The sequence below is a fragment of the Euprymna scolopes genome, chromosome 43, assembly GCF_053919585.1.
Source record: "Euprymna scolopes isolate OS-2025 chromosome 43, ASM5391958v1, whole genome shotgun sequence".
NCBI classification, from domain to species: Eukaryota; Metazoa; Mollusca; class Cephalopoda; order Sepiida; family Sepiolidae; genus Euprymna; species Euprymna scolopes.
The window spans coordinates 27342038-27363127 of record NC_136524.1 but is presented as its reverse complement, the minus strand read 5'-3'; the positions used below and the strand labels follow the sequence as shown (position 1 = coordinate 27363127).

Genomic DNA, 21090 nt, shown 5'->3' with positions numbered 1-21090 from the left:
TATGCTCAGAGACTTGGTTGATTATAGTACAGTCTTGAGTTGAGGGAGAACGTAGAGAAAATATAAGTAGCTAACACTATGTTGCAGGTTAAGTCTAAAGCACAGAAAGGCCTGGTCATTTTATTCTTGTTTTGATTCTCTCTCTCTCTCTCTCTCTCTCTCTCTCTCACTCTCTCTCTCTCTCTCTCTCTCTATATATATATATATATATATATATATATATATATATAGATGAGAGAATGAGGTAGTGAGAGGGTGGAGACTTTATAATTAAAATAAAATAAAAAATAACTTGGACATGAAATAAAAGAATAATTTATTTAATTTTCTTTTTCTATTTTTTTTATCCCCCCCGCTTTTCAATCACAGGTAGAAGAATCAAAGATGCTTATTGCTTTTGGCATGTGAGAATCACGTCCGTTCAATTTCCTATTCTCTCCAAAAACTCGGTAATTGCAACAAAAAAATCTTGTGGTTTTTCTGCATGGACCCAATGGCCAGCCCCTTTAATAAACTGTATTTCAGCCTGAGGAAAAAGTCGGTGGATCTCTGGTTCATCTGATTTTCTGGAAATTAAAAAAAAAGATCATAAATAAAAATCTTATGGTTTAACAAATACTTCCGGCATTTTCAATCAATTCTTCACATTTTAACTTTGCCATTTACATATATGCTAATAGGCCAAAACTATTAAAGACTTATTTATTTACTCTTGAATTAAAATATTTCTTTAATTTTGAAAAGTTTTTTGTTTTTTTTTAACATTTTAATGCTTTTTAAATGCAATATTACTAATTAAATATGAAATACAAAAATAAAAATCAAATGTGAAAAAGACGAATGAAAACGAACTTTCATCAAAATCAAAACGAGGCTGAATTTCAATAGAAAGAAAATAATAAAACAACATTCAAAGCAAGAAAAACGCTCATCATATCCACATAATATTAAAACCGATAAACTTGCTTGTGTGATGAACATAGATTGTATTTCATTATCAGTGGAAGGGCGATTCAGATAAAAACTGGTAACACATAAAACAAGTGAAGCATGCATATTCCTCCGTGAGTGCACAGTGAACGAGGCATAAAAAAATTGACTAAGTTCAGCATTTATCCTTCCCCATTTAGCCCCAAAAGTCCCCAGGGGACATCAAATCCTGGTGAAAACGAACAAAAAATACAGTTTTAGGCCTTAGCATATGTAAATTTGAGTTTTATACCATGCAAAAAAAAAAAAAAAAATGACTAAGTTCATCATTTGCCCCCCCCCCACTCCATTTAGCCCCAAAAGTCCCCAAGACCTTAACATATTTAAATTGGAGTTCAGTACCATGCAAAACTGCTAAATAGACATACACATAAAATTTTGGACAAATATGGTAAAATAGTCCTAAAAATGGAGTGTTTTTATTTGCCCTAAAAGAGCCTCTGGGGCACAAGCAAGAGTTATCGCAAAGTATAGACAAACAAAATTATATAGAAATCAGTTAGTTACAACCTTTCAGAAAGTTTTATAAAAATCCAAGGCAGCAATAATAAGCACAAGAGTGTCAATTTTAGCCATTTTAACCCAAAAGGCACCCTGAGGGGGGGGGGGGCAACTGAAGTTTTCCCAGAAAATCCATTCTGTTACTTTTTTAATCATATCATGTTTAATGTTTGTGCAAAATTTCAAAAAATTCCAAGGTGTAGTTATTGAGAAAAGTGTGGACTGATGAACGGGCAAGGATTAATTTACAGGTCCACCCTCCTTTTGTCGAGGGACCAATAAAAATAAAATATTACTGAAAAAATAAATGCTTTATTATATTTTATATTTTATTATATTGCTAGAATTGTTTTCAAAAACGACAATCATTGGCGACTTGTCATGCACATCCGTAGACTACCAGAAAAACCAGCAACAAGACTGAAGAATAAGATGATGTGCAAGTTCAACTGTATCCACTCTATATTACAAACGTTGTTTCATCTGACTATTTTTGATCGATGTAGCACTTCCTTGAGTCAGACTGCCAGAAAAACTGATGGAAGAACTGAATGATGTAAAAATCCTGCCTCATCCAGCTGATAACTCAAACGTTGTTTCATCTGAATACTGTCTATTCTGATCAAAATTCACATTTTATGAAGGATCACCGATTTGAAATATTTCGATGAAGTTGAAGATTTGGTCTGGTTTGTTTTACAGCATATCAACCCTTTTCGGGTTATTTAATGCTGAATTCAGTTATTTTGGAAATAATATTCATGTTGCATCCAGTTATTTTGTAGAATGTTGTTATTCTTCAAGCTCTTTGTATCTTCAATTGCTAGTTTGTAGTGTTTGATTTGATTGTTTTGTAGTGGATTTAATCCTTGTCCTGCAGAACATGATTGAGTTTTGCAATGGAAGAGCGAAAAGGGTTACAGTATTAATGTATGGTACATTTTAAGTTAGGAAACCAGTCAGAAAGTGGGGGAACAGAGAGAAAGAGAAAGGGGAAATGTGAAGAAGGAAAAGGGGGAAAAGGTGGGTTTTTGTTTTTGTTTTTTGTTTTACAAAACATAATTAAGTTTTGCAAAAGGAAGTAGAAAAACAAAAAGCATCAATGTTAGCTGCATTTCGTCTCAGGAAGCCAATATCTTCAGACAGCCTGATCTGGTAGCACCAGTGATATTAAAGAAGCCTGTTAAGAATGTTTCATTTTATATCAACGTGATTATGCAATATTTTTATTCTATTTATAAATTAAAACTTGAAAATTATAAAAATAACAAAAAAAAAAAAATGCAGAATAAAATTGGTAATATAAGGTCCAGGAATTCAGGCAGGTCCTTGTTTATTGCCATGCAACACTGGCTCTTGATAGTATACACTACATTCAAATAAAATAATCATTAAAAAAAAAAAAAAAGTTCTAGTTTGATAGAGAAATGATAGGTGATGACAGTTATATCACATGACAGCAATGTGTGTTCTTCATTGTCAGTGTTTCTCTATCTCTTTCAGATTTCTTCATGAAAGAATGCTCAACAATGAGCAATGACAATGTTAAAAGTGATCAACTAGTTAATGAACAAAGCGACAAAATAAAATACCAGCAAATAATTATTACACTGAGAAATTAAAGTTTACGATTATTACTAAAACGTCTCTACCAATTACTTTTATTTAATATCGTCAATTAACAGACGAGGTAAACAAGTGCGGAATGTCTCTATCCATCCAGCTAATCACTATCTAATATAATATAACAGGCAACAATGGAGGGTTAATGAGACGAGAAGTGGTAGTGGAAAGATGAGGATATTAATATTACAACGGATACTACTACTACTACTAATATTAAAAGAAATAAACAATTATAGGCTCCAAAACGATTACATAAAATTCAACCAAATTTAGTATGAAGCACCCTTGGCAAAGGAGGGTCAATAATATAATATTAGTATTGCTATTACAACTCCTATTACTACTACTACTACTACTAATGATACCAATTATAAACATTTACAGACATCAAAATTATTAGTTAGAATTTGAATAACTTATGTAAAAACAAATGAGCGATATTGGAATATTACAACTACTACTACAACAAGTGTTGGAACGATTAAGCGAGATCAGGAATCAAAACTTTTGGGTGTATCAAAAAACTTTTTAGCCTAATTTTCGATTCCAAAAACGATTCTTTTTTTATTTTTAATTTTGTTTTCACTCTTTTCCACCCAAAAACAAGACATATTGCCACTTGAAATGTAAAGGGGTTACTATTTGTGGTTGTGTCTAACAGGTAACTAGAGTGAGTTGATCAGCGAAATGTCTGTTCACATGACATTCAAACTTCTGCAGATTAGTACACCCAGAGAAGCAGGAAACAGGGAGGGAATTCCAAAGTCGTACAATCCAAGGGAAGAAACTATTAGAGTAAAAGGTTTTCCGACATCTAGGGACCTCAACAGTGAAGGGGTGGGATTTGCTGCTTATTGGATTGGTTAGGAATATGTACGTTGAGGAGGCACAAATGCTGTGAGTTCATCAGAGTACATTCGTTTAAAATACTTGTAAAACAGTCACAGGGATGCAACATTGTGGTGATGGGACAGAGGTTGGAGTTTGACTAATAGTGTGGGACCTATTAGATTTGGAACTGTTTTGGACTTTGTCTAAGAGGGAGAAACTAATGATAAATGCAATAGCCCAGATGTGAAAACAATACTCCATGCATGGGCGAATCGTGGCTTTTAATTTTGTTGTTGTTCAAAACTTAGTTTCTCATTGCTGTTACTAATGATAAAAAGATAAATATTCAGTGTTGTAATACACAATTGCTTTCAATCATTTCAACAGCTAACACATTGAATCTTCATTATATTATTCATAGCACATTAGAGATCAAGCTAATTTTTCCTGTTAATAAAATAAAACAACTCAGATTTAGATCATGTAAAAACAGATGGAAACAGAATTTGATAATAGAGTATTACTTCTAAAATATGTTTTAAATCGTTGCAAAATATGAAAATTGATACAAAAGTTATTTTGGTAGCACAATTACCAACTGAATTATAAACTCTGGAAAGTTTGTTTTAAATTGGAAGAAAATTTGCCATACTGTATGGTATTGGCCCAGAAGACAAATTGGACAGTATATAACTAAAAATAAAGGCTTCTAATGATCACTGAAGATCTTCCTAAGATTGCAGTTTCTTTTCATGTCATGATGGAAACCTTCTGCCTTCTATCTAATGTGACAATTGTGTTCTGCATCTAGTCTGGTGCACTGCAGTGTCTGCTGTGGCTATTGTCAGAGCTGGAGTTGCATCTCTGGGCAAGTGATAAGGACACCTTCGGGATCCGTGGCGCAGTTGATAAAGATGTTGAATCTCTACGGTTCCAGATGAGAATTGTCTGAAGATAGCGGTTTCAATCCTACCCAAAGCGTGCCAGATGCTTACTTGGCCAAAAAACGTGGTGAGACGACAGCAACTACAGATGGCAGTGATTGCTAAGAATGCAGTGAGGAGATTTGGAGTTCCTATCCGTCACGGTTACCACCTGACGAAGGCCAGAGGAATAGTTGGCCGAAACGCCGTGAAACAGCAACTAAGAAAGATGAGAATAATAGTCTGCAATAAATAAAAATTAATATAAATAATACTCATCTTAATAATGAATTCCAATTAGAAAAAAAAGAAAAATAATATATAAGGACACCTAGGTTTGCCCAGTTACGAGGTTCCCTCTCTCAGCATTACAGACAAAAATTGATTGTAATACAAGCCAATATGGTCATAGCCAGAACAGCTGCAGGAGTTGCCGGAAAGGTTTTGCAATGCTTCACCATTCGCCTATCAGCACTCCAAAACCGAAGTTTTTGTCAGGTTTTACATGTCGTACACATTGTATAACTACAAATGATGGCCTTGAACAAGTTAAAAATCCTTACAAATGTATCACATCATCTTGTGGGAAATGAAAATTAATCATTATGGAAACAATAATTATTAAATCAAGTCAGTCTTAACATTGGAATAATGGAATATTACCTCACAAAAAAAAAGCATGCAAAAATGACAGAGAAGCGAAACTTTGACTGTTTATATAAGACTAGCATGGTGACCCGACGTTGCCCGGGATTGAATGATGATTCACAAATGTTTCACCCTCTCATATTTTTTATTGTCATCGAAATTGGTGAAATCGACCATTTTTCATTGATTGCCTGCTCTTGTTGGGGACTCATCGCAGTGCACCAAGAGGAAGCTGACATGCCACTCACAGTGACTTAGTTCACAATACATTGTAGTCTAGATTACACTGTAAAGAACCTACTGTTGATTTCATAAAATTATTTTTTTATATATAACAGCTTGAATTAAAGTTTAAAATGCAAAAGTCGAGTATCATACTTCAAGTATTCATACTTGTCTAAACAGAAACATTCATTTTGAATGCATCCCTATCATATCAAAAAACCTACTGTTGGTTTTATATGTCAAGCCTTTCTGCTTGTGGGGTAATAAAATTTCTCAAATGCACTTGTGATGTTAAGCTGTATAAAATGTTAACTTTGGTCAAAATCGCCTATTCCTTTTTTTCATCAGATTATTTCGATTATCGATACTTATCAAAGACATTCTGATAGAAAACATGCTAGGCATATAAAGTACCACAGATTTTATAAAAGTCGACCCAGTCGTTTTTGAGTCCATAGGGAATGAACTCGCACACAAAAAAGTTCTTTTTTCATAATAGTAGAGATTCATTTCGACAGCTAACACATTGAATCTTCATTATATGACAGAGATCAACTTTTATTTCAATTTTAATAGTAAATCAATGCAAACAAAACATCAGATTGGAACCAATTTAATATAAAGATAAACATTTCATTCACTGAAGTTTTCAACTTAAAAAAAACAAAAAAACTTAAAGCCTTCATTAAATCTCTAATTAATGAGTGGCTCTTTTTTCAAGATGGGACATTTTTATATGCATAGAAACACAATATAATGCCGGTTAAGTTGAAAACACCAAACATTAAAAAATAAAACTAACTTAAACATTGACCCAAATCTCATTACCTTTTGAAGCTCAACTTAGTTCATGTAAGATTCATTTCAACAGCTAACACATTGAATCTTTGTTATATGATTTATAGCATAATAGAGATACAATTAGATTTTTATTTTAATAGTAAATCAGTGAAAAACAAAACATCAGATTTGAAGCATGTGAAAACAGATGAAATACAATTTAATACTAGGATTTTATTCACTGAAGTTTTCAACTTTGATTTTTTTTTTTTTTTTTTTTTTTTTTTTTTAGTGAGAAACAACTTAAAACCTTCATTAAATCTCCCATATAATATATAACATATATGTAAACTTACATTAGGTCAAATCCTATTACTTTTTGAAAAGAAAAAAAATGTGCTGAAGCTCAACTTAGTTCATATAAGACTTATTTTAACAGCTAATAAATTGCATCTTCTTAATATGACTCATAGCACATTAGGGATCAGGAGAGATTTTTATTTTAAAGAATAAAATAGTAAATTTATTAAAAAAAAAAACAATTATTAGATCAAACTAATTTAAACATTAAACAATGGAGAAAATGCCAATACCAAAAAAAAACATACTCAAGCTGAACATATAAGATTACTTATGACAGCTAACACATTGAATTTTAATATTATCATAGCACAGTAGAAACCAGGCTTATTTTTTCCTTTTAATAATAAAATAACATTTAAAAAAAAAAAGCTCAAATTTGAACAGAAACAATTTGATATTAGAGCAATAATTTCATTCGCTAAAATTTTCAACTTGGATTATTTTTTTGTAAAGAAATTTTAAACCTTGGTCCACAATATTGCTAAGTAGCTTTTATTTCCTTTAAGTTGGCACTGTTTTTATATGCATACACTATCAAGACTATGTTTTTATTTCAATAGTAAAATAATAAATTTATATACAAAAATTATTATTAAGTTGGCACTGTTTTTATATGCATACACTATCAAGACTATGTTTTTATTTCAATAGTAAAATAATAAATTTATATACAAAAATTATTATTAAGTTGGCACTGTTTTTATATGCATACACTATCAAGACTATGTTTTTATTTCAATAGTAAAATAATAAATTTATATACAAAAATTATTATTAAGTTGGCACTGTTTTTATATGCATACACTATCAAGACTATGTTTTTATTTCAATAGTAAAATAATAAATTTATATACAAAAATTATTATTAAGTTGGCACTGTTTTTATATGCATACACTATCAAGACTATGTTTTTATTTCAATAGTAAAATAATAAATTTATATACAAAAATTATTATTAAGTTGGCACTGTTTTTATATGCATACACTATCAAGACTATGTTTTTATTTCAATAGTAAAATAATAAATTTATATACAAAAATTATTATTAAGTTGGCACTGTTTTTATATGCATACACTATCAAGACTATGTTTTTATTTCAATAGTAAAATAATAAATTTATATACAAAAATTATTATTAAATTGGCACTGTTTTTATATGCATACACTATCAAGACTATGTTTTTATTTCAATAGTAAAATAATAAATTTATATACAAAAATTATTATTAAGTTGGCACTGTTTTTATATGCATACACTATCAAGACTATGTTTTTATTTCAATAGTAAAATAATAAATTTATATACAAAAATTATTATTAAGTTGGCACTGTTTTTATATGCATACACTATCAAGACTATGTTTTTATTTCAATAGTAAAATAATAAATTTATATACAAAAATTATTATTAAGTTGGCACTGTTTTTATATGCATACACTATCAAGACTATGTTTTTATTTCAATAGTGAAATAATAAATTTATATACAAAAATTATTATTAAGTTGGCACTGTTTTTATATGCATACACTATCAAGACTATGTTTTTATTTCAATAGTAAAATAATAAATTTATATACAAAAATTATTATTAAGGTGGCACTGTTTTTATATGCATACACTATCAAGACTATGTTTTTATTTCAATAGTAAAATAATAAATTTATATACAAAAATTATTATTAAGTTGGCACTGTTTTTATATGCACACACTATCAAGACTATGTTTTTATTTCAATAGTAAAATAATAAATTTATATACAAAAATTATTATTAAATCAAGCTAGCATTAGGTAAAATTCAATTACTTCTAAAAAAAAAAAAAATGTACTGAAAATGACATGAGAATGCAACTTTGTTCATATATGATTGATTCTTTTCACAGCTAACACATTCGATCTTCTTAATATGATTTATAGCACATTAGAGATAAAACTAAGTTTTCATTTTAATAGTGAACAATGAAAACAAAACCTCAGATTTGGATCATATAAAAACAGGCAGAACAACAATTTCATAACAGAGCAAAAATTTAATTTACTAATGTTTTCAGTTATTTTGTGAAATAAAACTTAAACCCTTTACATTACGCCCACGGTATTGACAAGTAACTCGTTTTTTCTTTAACATTTATCTGCATAGAGATAAACTATACTGTGCATATTCTTAAAGAAAAACGCCAACATTGAAAAATATCTGTTACTGAAAATTCGTTTTTGAGATGAGCATTATATATATTAATTTATTTTTATTTCGGGCTATTAGTCTCATCTTTATTAGTTGTTGGTTTTTTTTTTCCATCTTTTATTGGTTTGTTTATTCACAACGTTTCAAAAACAAATTCCAATTAATGAATAATATATATACCAATCGGTACGGACCCGACTATGGAAGATCAGATAATAAATAAACATGGATTTATAAGATCAAAGAATCCAACCTTGATCGCCCTTCGGGGCCCGTGGCGCAGTTGATAGAGACGTTGAATCTCTACAGTTCCAGATGAACATTGTCTGAAGATAGCGGTTTCAATCCCACCCAAAGCGTGCCAGAGGTTTACTTGGCAAAAATGTGGTGAGACGACAACAACTATGGATGGCAGTGATGGCTGAGAATGCAGTTAGGAGATTCAAAGTTCCTATCCGTCGCGGTTACCACCTGACGAAGGCCAGAGGAATTAGTTGGCCGAAACGTTGTGAATAAACAAACCAATAAAAGATGGAAAACAACAACTAATAAAGATGAGACTAATAGTCCGAAATAAAAATAAATTAACACGATATGATGTTCTCATTTTTTATTCTTATAGTCTTCATTTTGCGAAAAAAATTATATGCATGCTCAATTATGAAAACTGATAACCATGAAGCTTAACTATTCGATTAATAATCGATTAATTATAAACATTACTGAATTTTAATATGTTAAAATTTTTGGTTAAAAAATATTAATAAAGTATATATATGTAAACATATATAATACTAACACCACACTAAAGCAAATTAATGTAGTGTATGAATTTATTTGTCCCTCCGAAGAATGTCTCCAAACTTACTCTAACATACAACGTATACATAGGCCACACCACAACAACACTCTCCCGGTGACTAACCTATCAGTTAGCTGACAATAGTGACATAAAACAAAACCTAACATTCCATGATAAAAACCTATAGTCGTCTGACATTAGAAATATCTTACCTAACAATACTAAAATTCGATTCCTTACGAAAACTAAAATTACGTCCAAGGATGGAATACTGTTGCCACATCTGGGCAGGAGCTGCTAGAAAGGACTTGTCCTGCCTTGATAGAGTTCAAAATAGACTTCGTAGCCTCGTAGGAGATGTCCTTTTCTCCTCCTTGCAACCTCTATCTCACAGAAGAGATGTTGCGAGTTTGTCTCTGATGTATAGTTATTTTCATGGAAAGTGTTCAACTGAGCTTCAATCTATGGTCCCCCCTCGCAAAACTTTCACAAGAAACACTCGTCTAGCTGTAAACACTATCAATAATTTCCCCCACTCTTTATCTGTGCCTAAACCTAAACGTAGATTCCATGAACAAAGCTTCTTTCTTAGAACTGCACGCCTGTGGAATTGTCTTCCGTTTTCCTGCTTTCCGGCTGGCTACAATATGGTTGTGTTCAAGTCTAACGTAAATAAGTTCTTGATGAGCCGTTCTATATAAGTTATCAAATTTACCAAATTTTCATTACTAATGATTACTATATTGTCCAATTTCTACTGTACACTCTTTAACCCTTATCCTTGAGTGGCCTCTTGGCCTTGATAATGTGGTGATGCCTATGTAAAAAAATAAATAAAATAATCATTAAAAAAAAACAGTTCTAGTTTGATAGAGAAATGATAGGTGATGACAGTTATATCACATGACAGCAATGTGTGTTCTTCATTGTCAGTGTTTCTCTATCTCTTTCAGATTTCTTCATGAAAGAATGCTCAACAATGAGCAATGACAATGTTAAAAGTGATCAACTAGTTAATGAACAAAGCGACAAAATAAAATAGCAGCAAATAATTATTACAATGAGAAATTAAAGTTTACGATTATTACTAAAACGTCTCTACCAATTACTTTTATTTAATATCGTCAGTTAACAGACGAGGTGAAGAAGTGCGGAATGTCTCTATCCATCCAGCTAATCACTATCTAATATAATATAACAGGCAACAATGGAGGGTTAATGAGACGAGAAGTGGTAGTGGAAAGATGAGGATATTAATATTACAATGGATACTACTACTACTACTAATATTAAAAGAAATAAAGAATTATAGGCTCCAAAACGATTACATAAAATTCAACCAAATTTAGTATGAAGCACCCTTGGCAAAGGAGGGTCAATAATATAATATTAGTATTGCTATTACAACTCCTATTACTACTACTAATGATAGCAATTATAAAGATTTACAGACATCAAAATTATTAGTTAGAATTTGAATAACTTATGTAAAAACAAATGAGCGATATTGGAATATTACAACTACTACTACAACAAGTGTTGGAACGATTTATCGAGATCAGGAATCAAAACTTTTGGGTGTATCAAAAAACTTTTTAGCCTAATTTTCGATTCCAAAAACGATTCTTTTTTTTATTTTTTATTTTGTTTTCACTCTTTTCCACCCCAAAACAAGACATATTGCCACTTGAAATGTAAAGGGGTTACTATTTGGGATCGTGTCTAACAGGTAACTAGAGTTTTATAAAAGTCGACCCAGCCGTTTTTGAGTCGATAGGGAATGAACTCACATACAAAAAGTTCTTTTTTCATAATAGTAGAGATTCATTTCGACAGCTAACACATTGAATCTTTATCATATGATAGAGATCAACTTTTATTTTAATCAATGCAAACAAAACATCAGATTGGAACCATATGAAACACAATTTAATATAAAGATAAACATTTCATTCACTGAAGTTTTCAACTTAAAAAAAAAATAAACTTAAAACCTCCATTAAATCTCTCGTATTCATGAGTGGCTCTTTTTTCAAGATGAGACATTTTTTATATGCATAAACACACAATATAATGAAGGTTAAGTTGAAAACACCAAACTTTAAAAAATAAAACTAACTTAAACGTTGGCCCAAATCCCATTACCTTTTGAAGCTCAACTTAGTTCATGTAAGATTCATTTCAACCGCTAACACATTGAATCTTTGTTATACGATTTATAGCATAATAGAGATACAATTAGATTTTTATTTTAATAGTAAAACAGCGAAAAACAAAACATCAGATTTGAACCATGTGAAAACAGATGAAATACAATTTAATACTAGGATTTTATTCACTGAAGTTTTCAACTTTGATTTTTTTTTTTTTTTTTTTTTTAGTGAGAAACAACTTAAAACCTTCATTAAATCTCCCATATTCGTGAGTAACTATTTTTCATTAAGATGGGACAGTTTAAAACTTACATTAGGTCAAATCCTATTACTTTTTGAAAAGAAAAAAAAATGTGCTGAAGCTCAACTTAGTTCATATAAGACTTATTTCAACAGCTAATAAATTGCATCTTCTTAATATGACTCATAGCACATTAGGGATCAGGAGAGATTTTTATTTTAAAGAATAAAATAGTAAATTTATTAAAACAAAAAACAATTATTAGATCAAACTAATTTAAACATTAAACAATGGAGAAAATGCCAATACCAAAAAAAAAAAAAACATACTCAAGCTGAACATATAAGATTACTTATGACAGCTAACACATTGAATTTTAATATTATCATAGCACAGTAGAAACCAGGCTTATTTTTTCCTTTTAATAATAAAATAACATTTAAAAAAAAAAAGCTCAAATTTGAACAGAAACAATTTGATATTAGAGCAATAATTTCATTCGCTAAAATTTTCAACTTGGATTATTTTTTTGTAAAGAAATTTAAAACCTTGGTCCACAATATTGCTAAGTAGCTTTTATTTCCTTTAAGTTGGCACTGTTTTTATATGAATACACTATCAAGACTATGTTTTTATTTCAATAGTAAAATAATAAATTTATATACAAAAATTATTATTAAGTTGGCACTGTTTTTATATGCATACACTATCAAGACTATGTTTTTATTTCAATAGTAAAATAATAAATTTATATACAAAAATTATTATTAAGTTGGCACTGTTTTTATATGCATACACTATCAAGACTATGTTTTTATTTCAATAGTAAAATAATAAATTTATATACAAAAATTATTATTAAGTTGGCACTGTTTTTATATGCATACACTATCAAGACTATGTTTTTATTTCAATAGTAAAATAATAAATTTATATACAAAAATTATTATTAAGTTGGCACTGTTTTTATATGCATACACTATCAAGACTATGTTTTTATTTCAATAGTAAAATAATAAATTTATATACAAAAATTATTATTAAGTTGGCACTGTTTTTATATGCATACACTATCAAGACTATGTTTTTATTTCAATAGTAAAATAATAAATTTATATACAAAAATTATTATTAAGTTGGCACTGTTTTTATATGCATACACTATCAAGACTATGTTTTTATTTCAATAGTAAAATAATAAATTTATATACAAAAATTATTATTAAGTTGGCACTGTTTTTATATGCATACACTATCAAGACTATGTTTTTATTTCAATAGTAAAATAATAAATTTATATACAAAAATTATTAAGTTGGCACTGTTTTTATATGCATACACTATCAAGACTATGTTTTTATTTCAATAGTAAAATAATAAATTTATATACAAAAATCATTATTAAGTTGGCACTGTTTTTATATGCATACACTATCAAGACTATGTTTTTATTTCAATAGTAAAATAATAAATTTATATACAAAAATTATTATTAAATCAAGCTAGCATTAGGTAAAATTCAATTACTTCTAAAAAAAAAAAAAATGTACTGAAAATGACATGAGAATGCAACTTTGTTCATATATGATTGATTCTTTTCACAGCTAACACATTCGATCTTCTTAATATGATTTATAGCACATTAGAGATAAAACTAAGTTTTCATTTTAATAGTGAACAATGAAAACAAAACCTCAGATTTGGATCATATAAAAACAGGCAGAACAACAATTTCATAACAGAGCAAAAATTTAATTTACTAATGTTTTCAGTTATTTTGTGAAATAAAACTTAAACCCTTTACATTACGCCCACGGTATTGACAAGTAACTCGTTTTTTCTTTAACATTTATCTGCATAGAGATAAACTATACTGTGCATATTCTTAAAGAAAAACGCCAACATTGAAAAATATCTGTTACTGAAAATTCGTTTTTGAGATGAGCATTATATATATTAATTTATTTTTATTTCGGACTATTAGTCTCATTTTTATTAGTTGTTTTTTTTTTCATCTTTTATTGTTTTTTTTATTCACAACGTTTCAAAAACGAATTCCAATTAAGAAATAATATATATACCAATCGGTACGGACCCGACTATGGAAGATCAGATAATAAATAAACATGAATTTATAAGATCAAAGAATCCAACCTTGATCGCCCTTCGGGGCCCGTGGCGCAGTTGATAGAGACGTTGAATCTCTACAGTTCCAGATGAACATTGTCTGAAGATAGCGGTTTCAATCCCACCCATGCTCAATTATGAAAACTGATAACCATGAAGCTTAACTATTCGATTAATAATCGATTAATTATAAACATTACTGAATTTTAATATGTTAAAATTTTTGGTTAAAAAATATTAATAAAGTATATATATGTAAACATATATAATACTAACACCACACTAAAGCAAATTAATGTAGTGTATGAATTTATTTGTCCCTCCGAAGAATGTCTCCAAACTTACTCTAACATACAACGTATACATAGGCCACACCACAATAACACTCTCCCAGTGACTAACCTATCAGTTAGCTGACAATAGTGACATAAAACAAAACCTAACATTCCATGATAAAAACCTATAGTCGTCTGACATTAGAAATATCTTACCTAACAATACTAAAATTCGATTCCTTACGAAAACTAAAATTACGTCCAAGGATGGAATACTGTTGCCACATCTGGGCAGGAGCTGCTAGAAAGGACTTGTCCTGCCTTGATAGAGTTCAAAATAGACTTTGTAGCCTCGTAGGAGATGTCCTTTTCTCCTCCTTGCAACCTCTATCTCACAGAAGAGATGTTGCGAGTTTGTCTCTGATGTATAGTTATTTTCATGGAAAGTGTTCAACTGAGCTTCAATCTATGGTCCCCCCTCGCCAAACTTTCACAAGAAACACTCGTCTAGCTGTAAACACTATCAATAATTTCCCCCACTCTTTATCTGTGCCTAAACCTAAACGTAGATTCCATGAACAAAGCTTCTTTCTTAGAACTGCACGCCTGTGGAATTGTCTTCCGTTTTCCTGCTTTCCGGCTGACTACAATATGGTTGTGTTCAAGTCTAAAGTAAATAAGTTCTTGATGAGCCGTTCCATATGAGTTATTAAATTTACCAAATTTTCATTACTAATGATTACTATATTGACCAATTTCTACTGTACACTCTTTAACCCTTATCCTTGAGTGGCCTCTGGGCCTTGATAATGTGGTGATGCCTTTGTAAAAAAAAAAAAAATTAAAAAAAAACCTATACTAATTAAAAAACTACAGCTCCTTGTCAACCGGATCTTATTTGATATCAGGACAAATATACTAACTGTATTTAATAACAAGAAACTAAATAAATAAAATAGAAAATAAGAAAATCGGAATTAAAAATAAAATAATTCACCCCTACCCATTCTGCACCCACCTTTATAACCAATAAAATAAAAATAAAAAAATTAAAAAATAACTATAGATACACCAAGCCTCAAAGAAAAAAAAACGACAACAATCGCTCTTGACGGATTTACCGATAGAAAGCGCTTAAGAATATGGCTGAACAACATGGCAGCTGAAATAAGAAATACAAAGGACACTTTATTAAATCTCCAATACTAACGATTACTACGATACTATCCCATTGATTACTGTACACACAATAACCCTTATCCCCGAGTGGCTTCCGGGCCTTGATAAGTAGTGACTTCCAAGTAATATATATATATATATATATATATATATATATATATATATATATATATAGATATAGATATACTAGCTGTACCCTGCCACGCGTTGCTGTGGCTCAATTTGGTGTAATGGAAAATTCTAATAAAAAGAGAAAATGCATGTTTCTTATATTCTTAGTACAGCAATCCACTCCAAAAAGTAAAAAAAAAGAAAAAAAAGCGAAACTGAAAAAAAATGTTACTCTTGCAGAAATGGATCCTGATCCTCGGGATTACCGTCAATCATGGCTTGGGCTCGACCAACAATCAGTGGATAAAGCTGAACGTAGCAAAAATGTTGAAACGCTAAATGTTTTTTTTTTTTTTTTTTCTGTATACAAAAATGTGAGTTAGTAATTGATATTTGAGCGATGAGGGGGGGGGTACTATACACAGATTCAAAAAAGTTGTCAAAAACAAATAAATGAAAGGTAAGGTAAGTTATATTTCTACCTAACTGGATAATTATTTAGTGTTTTAATGTAATGTAAAATGTTTAATCGGCTCGAAAAACAGAAATGGTTGCAGACTCTGTTGATTAAGTTAAGTTTGGGAAAGTAAGTTGAAAACTAAAAACTATACAATACAGTGTCAAAAACCCACCGAATATATGTTACCATGACATAGGCTGACATAATCGGTGGATTTGTAACAGTATTTTGTATAGTTTTTTAGTTTTAACTCACTTTCTCAAACTTAACATAATCCAAAGTGTCCGCCATCATTTGTATCTTTCAAATAAAAAACAGTTTTTCGAGCCGACTAAACGTTACATTAAATGAAAAGGGTTTGTATTACTAAACACAGATACAAAGAAGTTGCCAAAAAATAAATATATGACAAATAAATGTTATCAAAGGCAAGAAAAGTAAATGTTCTACCTAACTGGATAAGATTGTAGTGTTTTTATATAATGTATAATGTTTAATCAGTTCAAAAACCTGCAGTGTTTATCGGTATATTTGAAAAATACAAATGGCGGCAGACTGTATCAGACACATTAAGTTTGGGGATATTTTGGGAAAATGAGTTTAAACTAAAAAACTATACAAAATACTGTTAGGAACTCACTCAATATATGTTACTGTGACGTAGACTGACATATAATCAGTGGTTTTAAACTTTTGCTCGATACAGGTGACGACTTTTAAGAGTCCCTTTTAGTGATTACCTGGTTTGAGGATATTTGTACAACTAAATGACAAATCTGCTCCAAAAATCCGGTATTATTTTACTTTAAGGCCCGTCTCATGTTCGTATATAACGAAATATTTTATTGTAGATTTCGGGGTACTAAAAACGAATCTGCAAACCGTTTCCGTCGCAAAAAGAAAGTTTTCATGATATGAAGAAATTACTTTTTCGAAAAGTGGGTGATCACTTTTCAATGTAAATTTAACTTAGAATGAGCACCCACTTTCTGACCACCTGAGAGAGGGGCATTTTTCTGTGTGTTTCTTGGCTAAAAAGGTTTTTGTTTGATTTCTTTTGCATGGTAATAACCCCTGAACTCTGGGACTATTTTCCATTTCACAGCCGTAGCCTTCGTTTATGCTACGCGCGAGCATAAGCGAAAGCTGTTTAGCAATAAACATGGGAAAAGTCCCCCCCTCTCTCAGGTGGCTAGAAAGTGGGTGCTTATTTTAAGTTAAATTTACATGGAAAAGTGATCGCCTACTTTTCGAAAAAGTAATTTCTTCATATCATAAAAACTATTTTTTTTACGACGGAAACGGTTTGCAAATTCGTTTTTAGCACACCGAAATCTACAAAAAAAATTTTTTGTTATATACGAAAATGGAATATTTTATCAAAAGTCCGGGAGAAAATAGTTTTCAATAAAAACAGCAAATGAATTCGATAGAAAAAAATGGATGCTATTTTTTTAAATTTTTCTGTGTGTTTCTTGGCAAAAAAATTTTTTTGTTTGATTTCTTTTGCATTTTGCAATTTAAACAGGTAATTTTAAAGGATTTTCCAAGGGTAAAAAGAAAGTCCCCCCCAAAAAAAATCGTGGCCACAAAGTGGGTGATCATTTTACGTTAAATTATTATGGAAAAGTGGGCCTCCACTTTTTTAAACTAACATTTCTTCATATCTTGGAAACTACTCATTTGCCTTAATTATAAACGTTATTTTCGTTTTCAGCGACCCCGAAAACCTATAAGAGTGGTAATTGTAAAGGAATTTTCGAGGGTGGAGTAATTCTTCATATTTAGCCCCCCCCCCCCCGCCCCCCAAGAAAATAAGAAATTAAGAATTAGACAAATTTATTTTAGGTAGGTTTCGCAAGGAAAGCTTTTAAAAATAAAAAAAATAAGATAAACAAATAGTGCTAAGTGGGTGCTTATTTTAAGTTAAATTTACATGGAAAAGTGATCGCCTACTTTTCGAAAAAGTAATTTCTTCTTATCATAAAAACTATATTTTGCGACGGAAACAGTTTGCAGATTCGTTTTCAGCACACCGAAATCTACAAAAAAATTTTTGTTATATCCAAACGTGAGACGCACGCATGGAAAATGTTATCAAAAATCCGGGAGCAAATAGTGGGTTTGTATTACTGTACACATAGATTCGAAAAAGTTGTCAAAAAACAAATATATAACAAATGAATGTTATCAAAGGCAAGATAAGTTACTTGTCTACCAAACTGGATATATTTTTCGTGTTTTTATTCAACGTAACACTTATTCAGCTTGAAAAAACATACAGTGTTTACCGATGTATTGGAAAATTCAAGATGGCGTCTGATTCTCTCTTTAACACGGTAAGTTTGAGAAAAGGTGTTATAAATAAAAAAAACTATACAAAATACTATTAAAAACTCGCCGAATATATGTCAACCTATGTCACAGTAACATATATTGAGCGAGTTTTTAATAGTATTTTATCTGGGTTTTTATTTATAACACCTTTTCCCAAACTTACCGTGTTAAAGAGAAAATCAGACGCCATCTTGAATTTTCCAATACATCGGTAAACACTCTTTGTTTTTTCGAGCTGAATAAACATGTTACATTGAATAAAAACACGAAAAATATATCCAGTTTGGTAGAAAAGTAACTTATCTTGCTTTTGATAACATTTATTTGCTATATATTTGTTTTTTGACAACTTTTTTGAATCTATGTGTACAGTAATACAAACCCGCTAGTGCACTTACCGGACCGCACTATTTTTTAAACCGTATTTCCAAGTTTAATTAAAGTTTTATATAGAGATAGTTACCTTTTAGTTTTTCTTTTTTTGAAATCAGGAACTGTGTTTAAAGTAGTCATTTAGATGTTTGCTATAGCTTTTTATTTTATTTTATTGAATGATGAATTTTAAAAGGGCGACGCTCGTGCAGTAAATTGTTTCCGTTAGCGTATTTTGATTTAAAGACGCTACAGTTAATATATATAGAGAGAATATTTATTTTGCAAGTTTTTAAGGGGAGATAATTGTCATGTGTTATTGGCTTTATTTATTATTTGATTTACGGGTCTAACGGCGGTAATTGGTCTAACTTAATTTATTAAAAAAAAAAAAAAAAAAATTGTAATCTATTTTTACTAATGAGTAATTTTTAATGATTTAAGGTGGTTTATATTTATTAAATTTAAACCAACGTTTATGATTACATGTTAGAAGCTCGTGTCTTGAATTTACTAGTTTGGTTGTACTTTTTATATCTTCATATTTTAAAATTTTTAGGGTTTCTTTTGTACATAGTGTACAAAATTTATCTCCTGGTTTATATGATTTGCAAGTCTCAATTATTTGCCATTTTAAGTTGAAAGAAATATTGCTATTTTTTAGTTGCCAAATATAGTCGGATAGAGTAGTTTGGTTTGATAGAGAGTTATTTTTAAAAGAATGTTTGTGCGTTGAAATTCTATGTTTTATTGGGCCAGATGTGGAACCAATATATATTACCTCTTGATTATTATGATTATTTTCCGTTAGGTCTATTGTTGGATTATAATGTGGTGGGTTGATTAGTAATTGATCGGTAGATTGATTTAAGTTGGTGTTATTATTTAATCTGGTAGTTGAGTTATGGCTGTTTATAGGTTCTTGTATATTTGGAGTTTTTGATACTGTGCAGCTATAGATAACATTTTTAATTTTACATGAGCCTTGTAGGGGACATTTATTTTTTCTTCTACAGTTACAGTCCGATGTATTTTGTATAGTTGTATTTTGTAGTTTATTAATTTTCTTATTATTAGAGCTAATTATTTTCTGATGAAGGTTAGGCATAGTAGAGTAAGAGACTTTAATTGTGTTCTTATTGAAAATTTTATTATATCTATGGGGGGGCTTTAAAGTTCTTATCTAATATTTTAAAAAATTCTCTAGCTATGTTTGTTTCTAGGTTTTTGGAATACGGGGGGTTGAACCATAGGATCTCCTTGTGTCTATTCTTACGTTTGCGGGTTTTAGTTTGCTGTTTATTTGTATTATTATCTAATATTTGTAGTTTGGTTTTATCTTTTTTTGTCTCTTGGTTATTTTTCTTAACTCGTATACAGGAAGACATTGCCATATTATATGTTATTACGCTCTTAATAGGTTTATTTTTAATGCAGTTTATGTTTCTATCATTTTCATTTATGAATTTAATTTGTGAATTATATCCAGAGTTTTTAAGGGCTTCATTATAGTATTTTTCATTTTTGGTAAATATTGATTTAGTAGAAGACAGTCTAGAAATTCTTAGAGCGATATTGGGAACTATTGATTTTAATATTGATTTAGGGTGGTTTGATTGATTGTGGACATATAGAAGTGATTGGTTAGGTTTATGGTATGGTTCAAAGGTAGAATTTTCAAGATTTAAGGTTATGTCTAAGAAATTAACAATTTTTTTATTAGGGTCGATTTTTATACTAAGTCCATAATTTTTAAATAATTTATGTAGAGCTTTAATTGCTTTTTCATAATTTTTATTAGTAGAATTCGTTATGAAAAGTGCATCATCTCTATATAGCCCTCCTTCAAGTTTGAATTGTTTATGGAGTATACAATGTATTTCATTTAAAAGGAAAAGGCCAACTAGATCAGTGACCTGAGTCGAGTCCGTCGATCCCATTAAAATGTTGAAGTGGT

General features: G+C 30.0%; 1 protein-coding gene across 1 annotated transcript in view; it reads right to left on the bottom strand.

Annotated features, from left to right (window-relative positions):
• Nucleotides 1-299: 299 nt before the first annotated feature.
• Nucleotides 300-21090, bottom strand: part of LOC145268255 (sn-1-specific diacylglycerol lipase ABHD11-like) — a 157837-nt gene continuing 137046 nt past the window's right edge. Inside the window, exon 6 of the mRNA XM_080123597.1 lies at nt 300-566. Coding sequence (XP_079979723.1) covers nt 422-566 — 145 coding nt within the window. The 3' untranslated portion in view covers nt 300-421. The remainder of the gene's footprint in view (nt 567-21090) is intronic.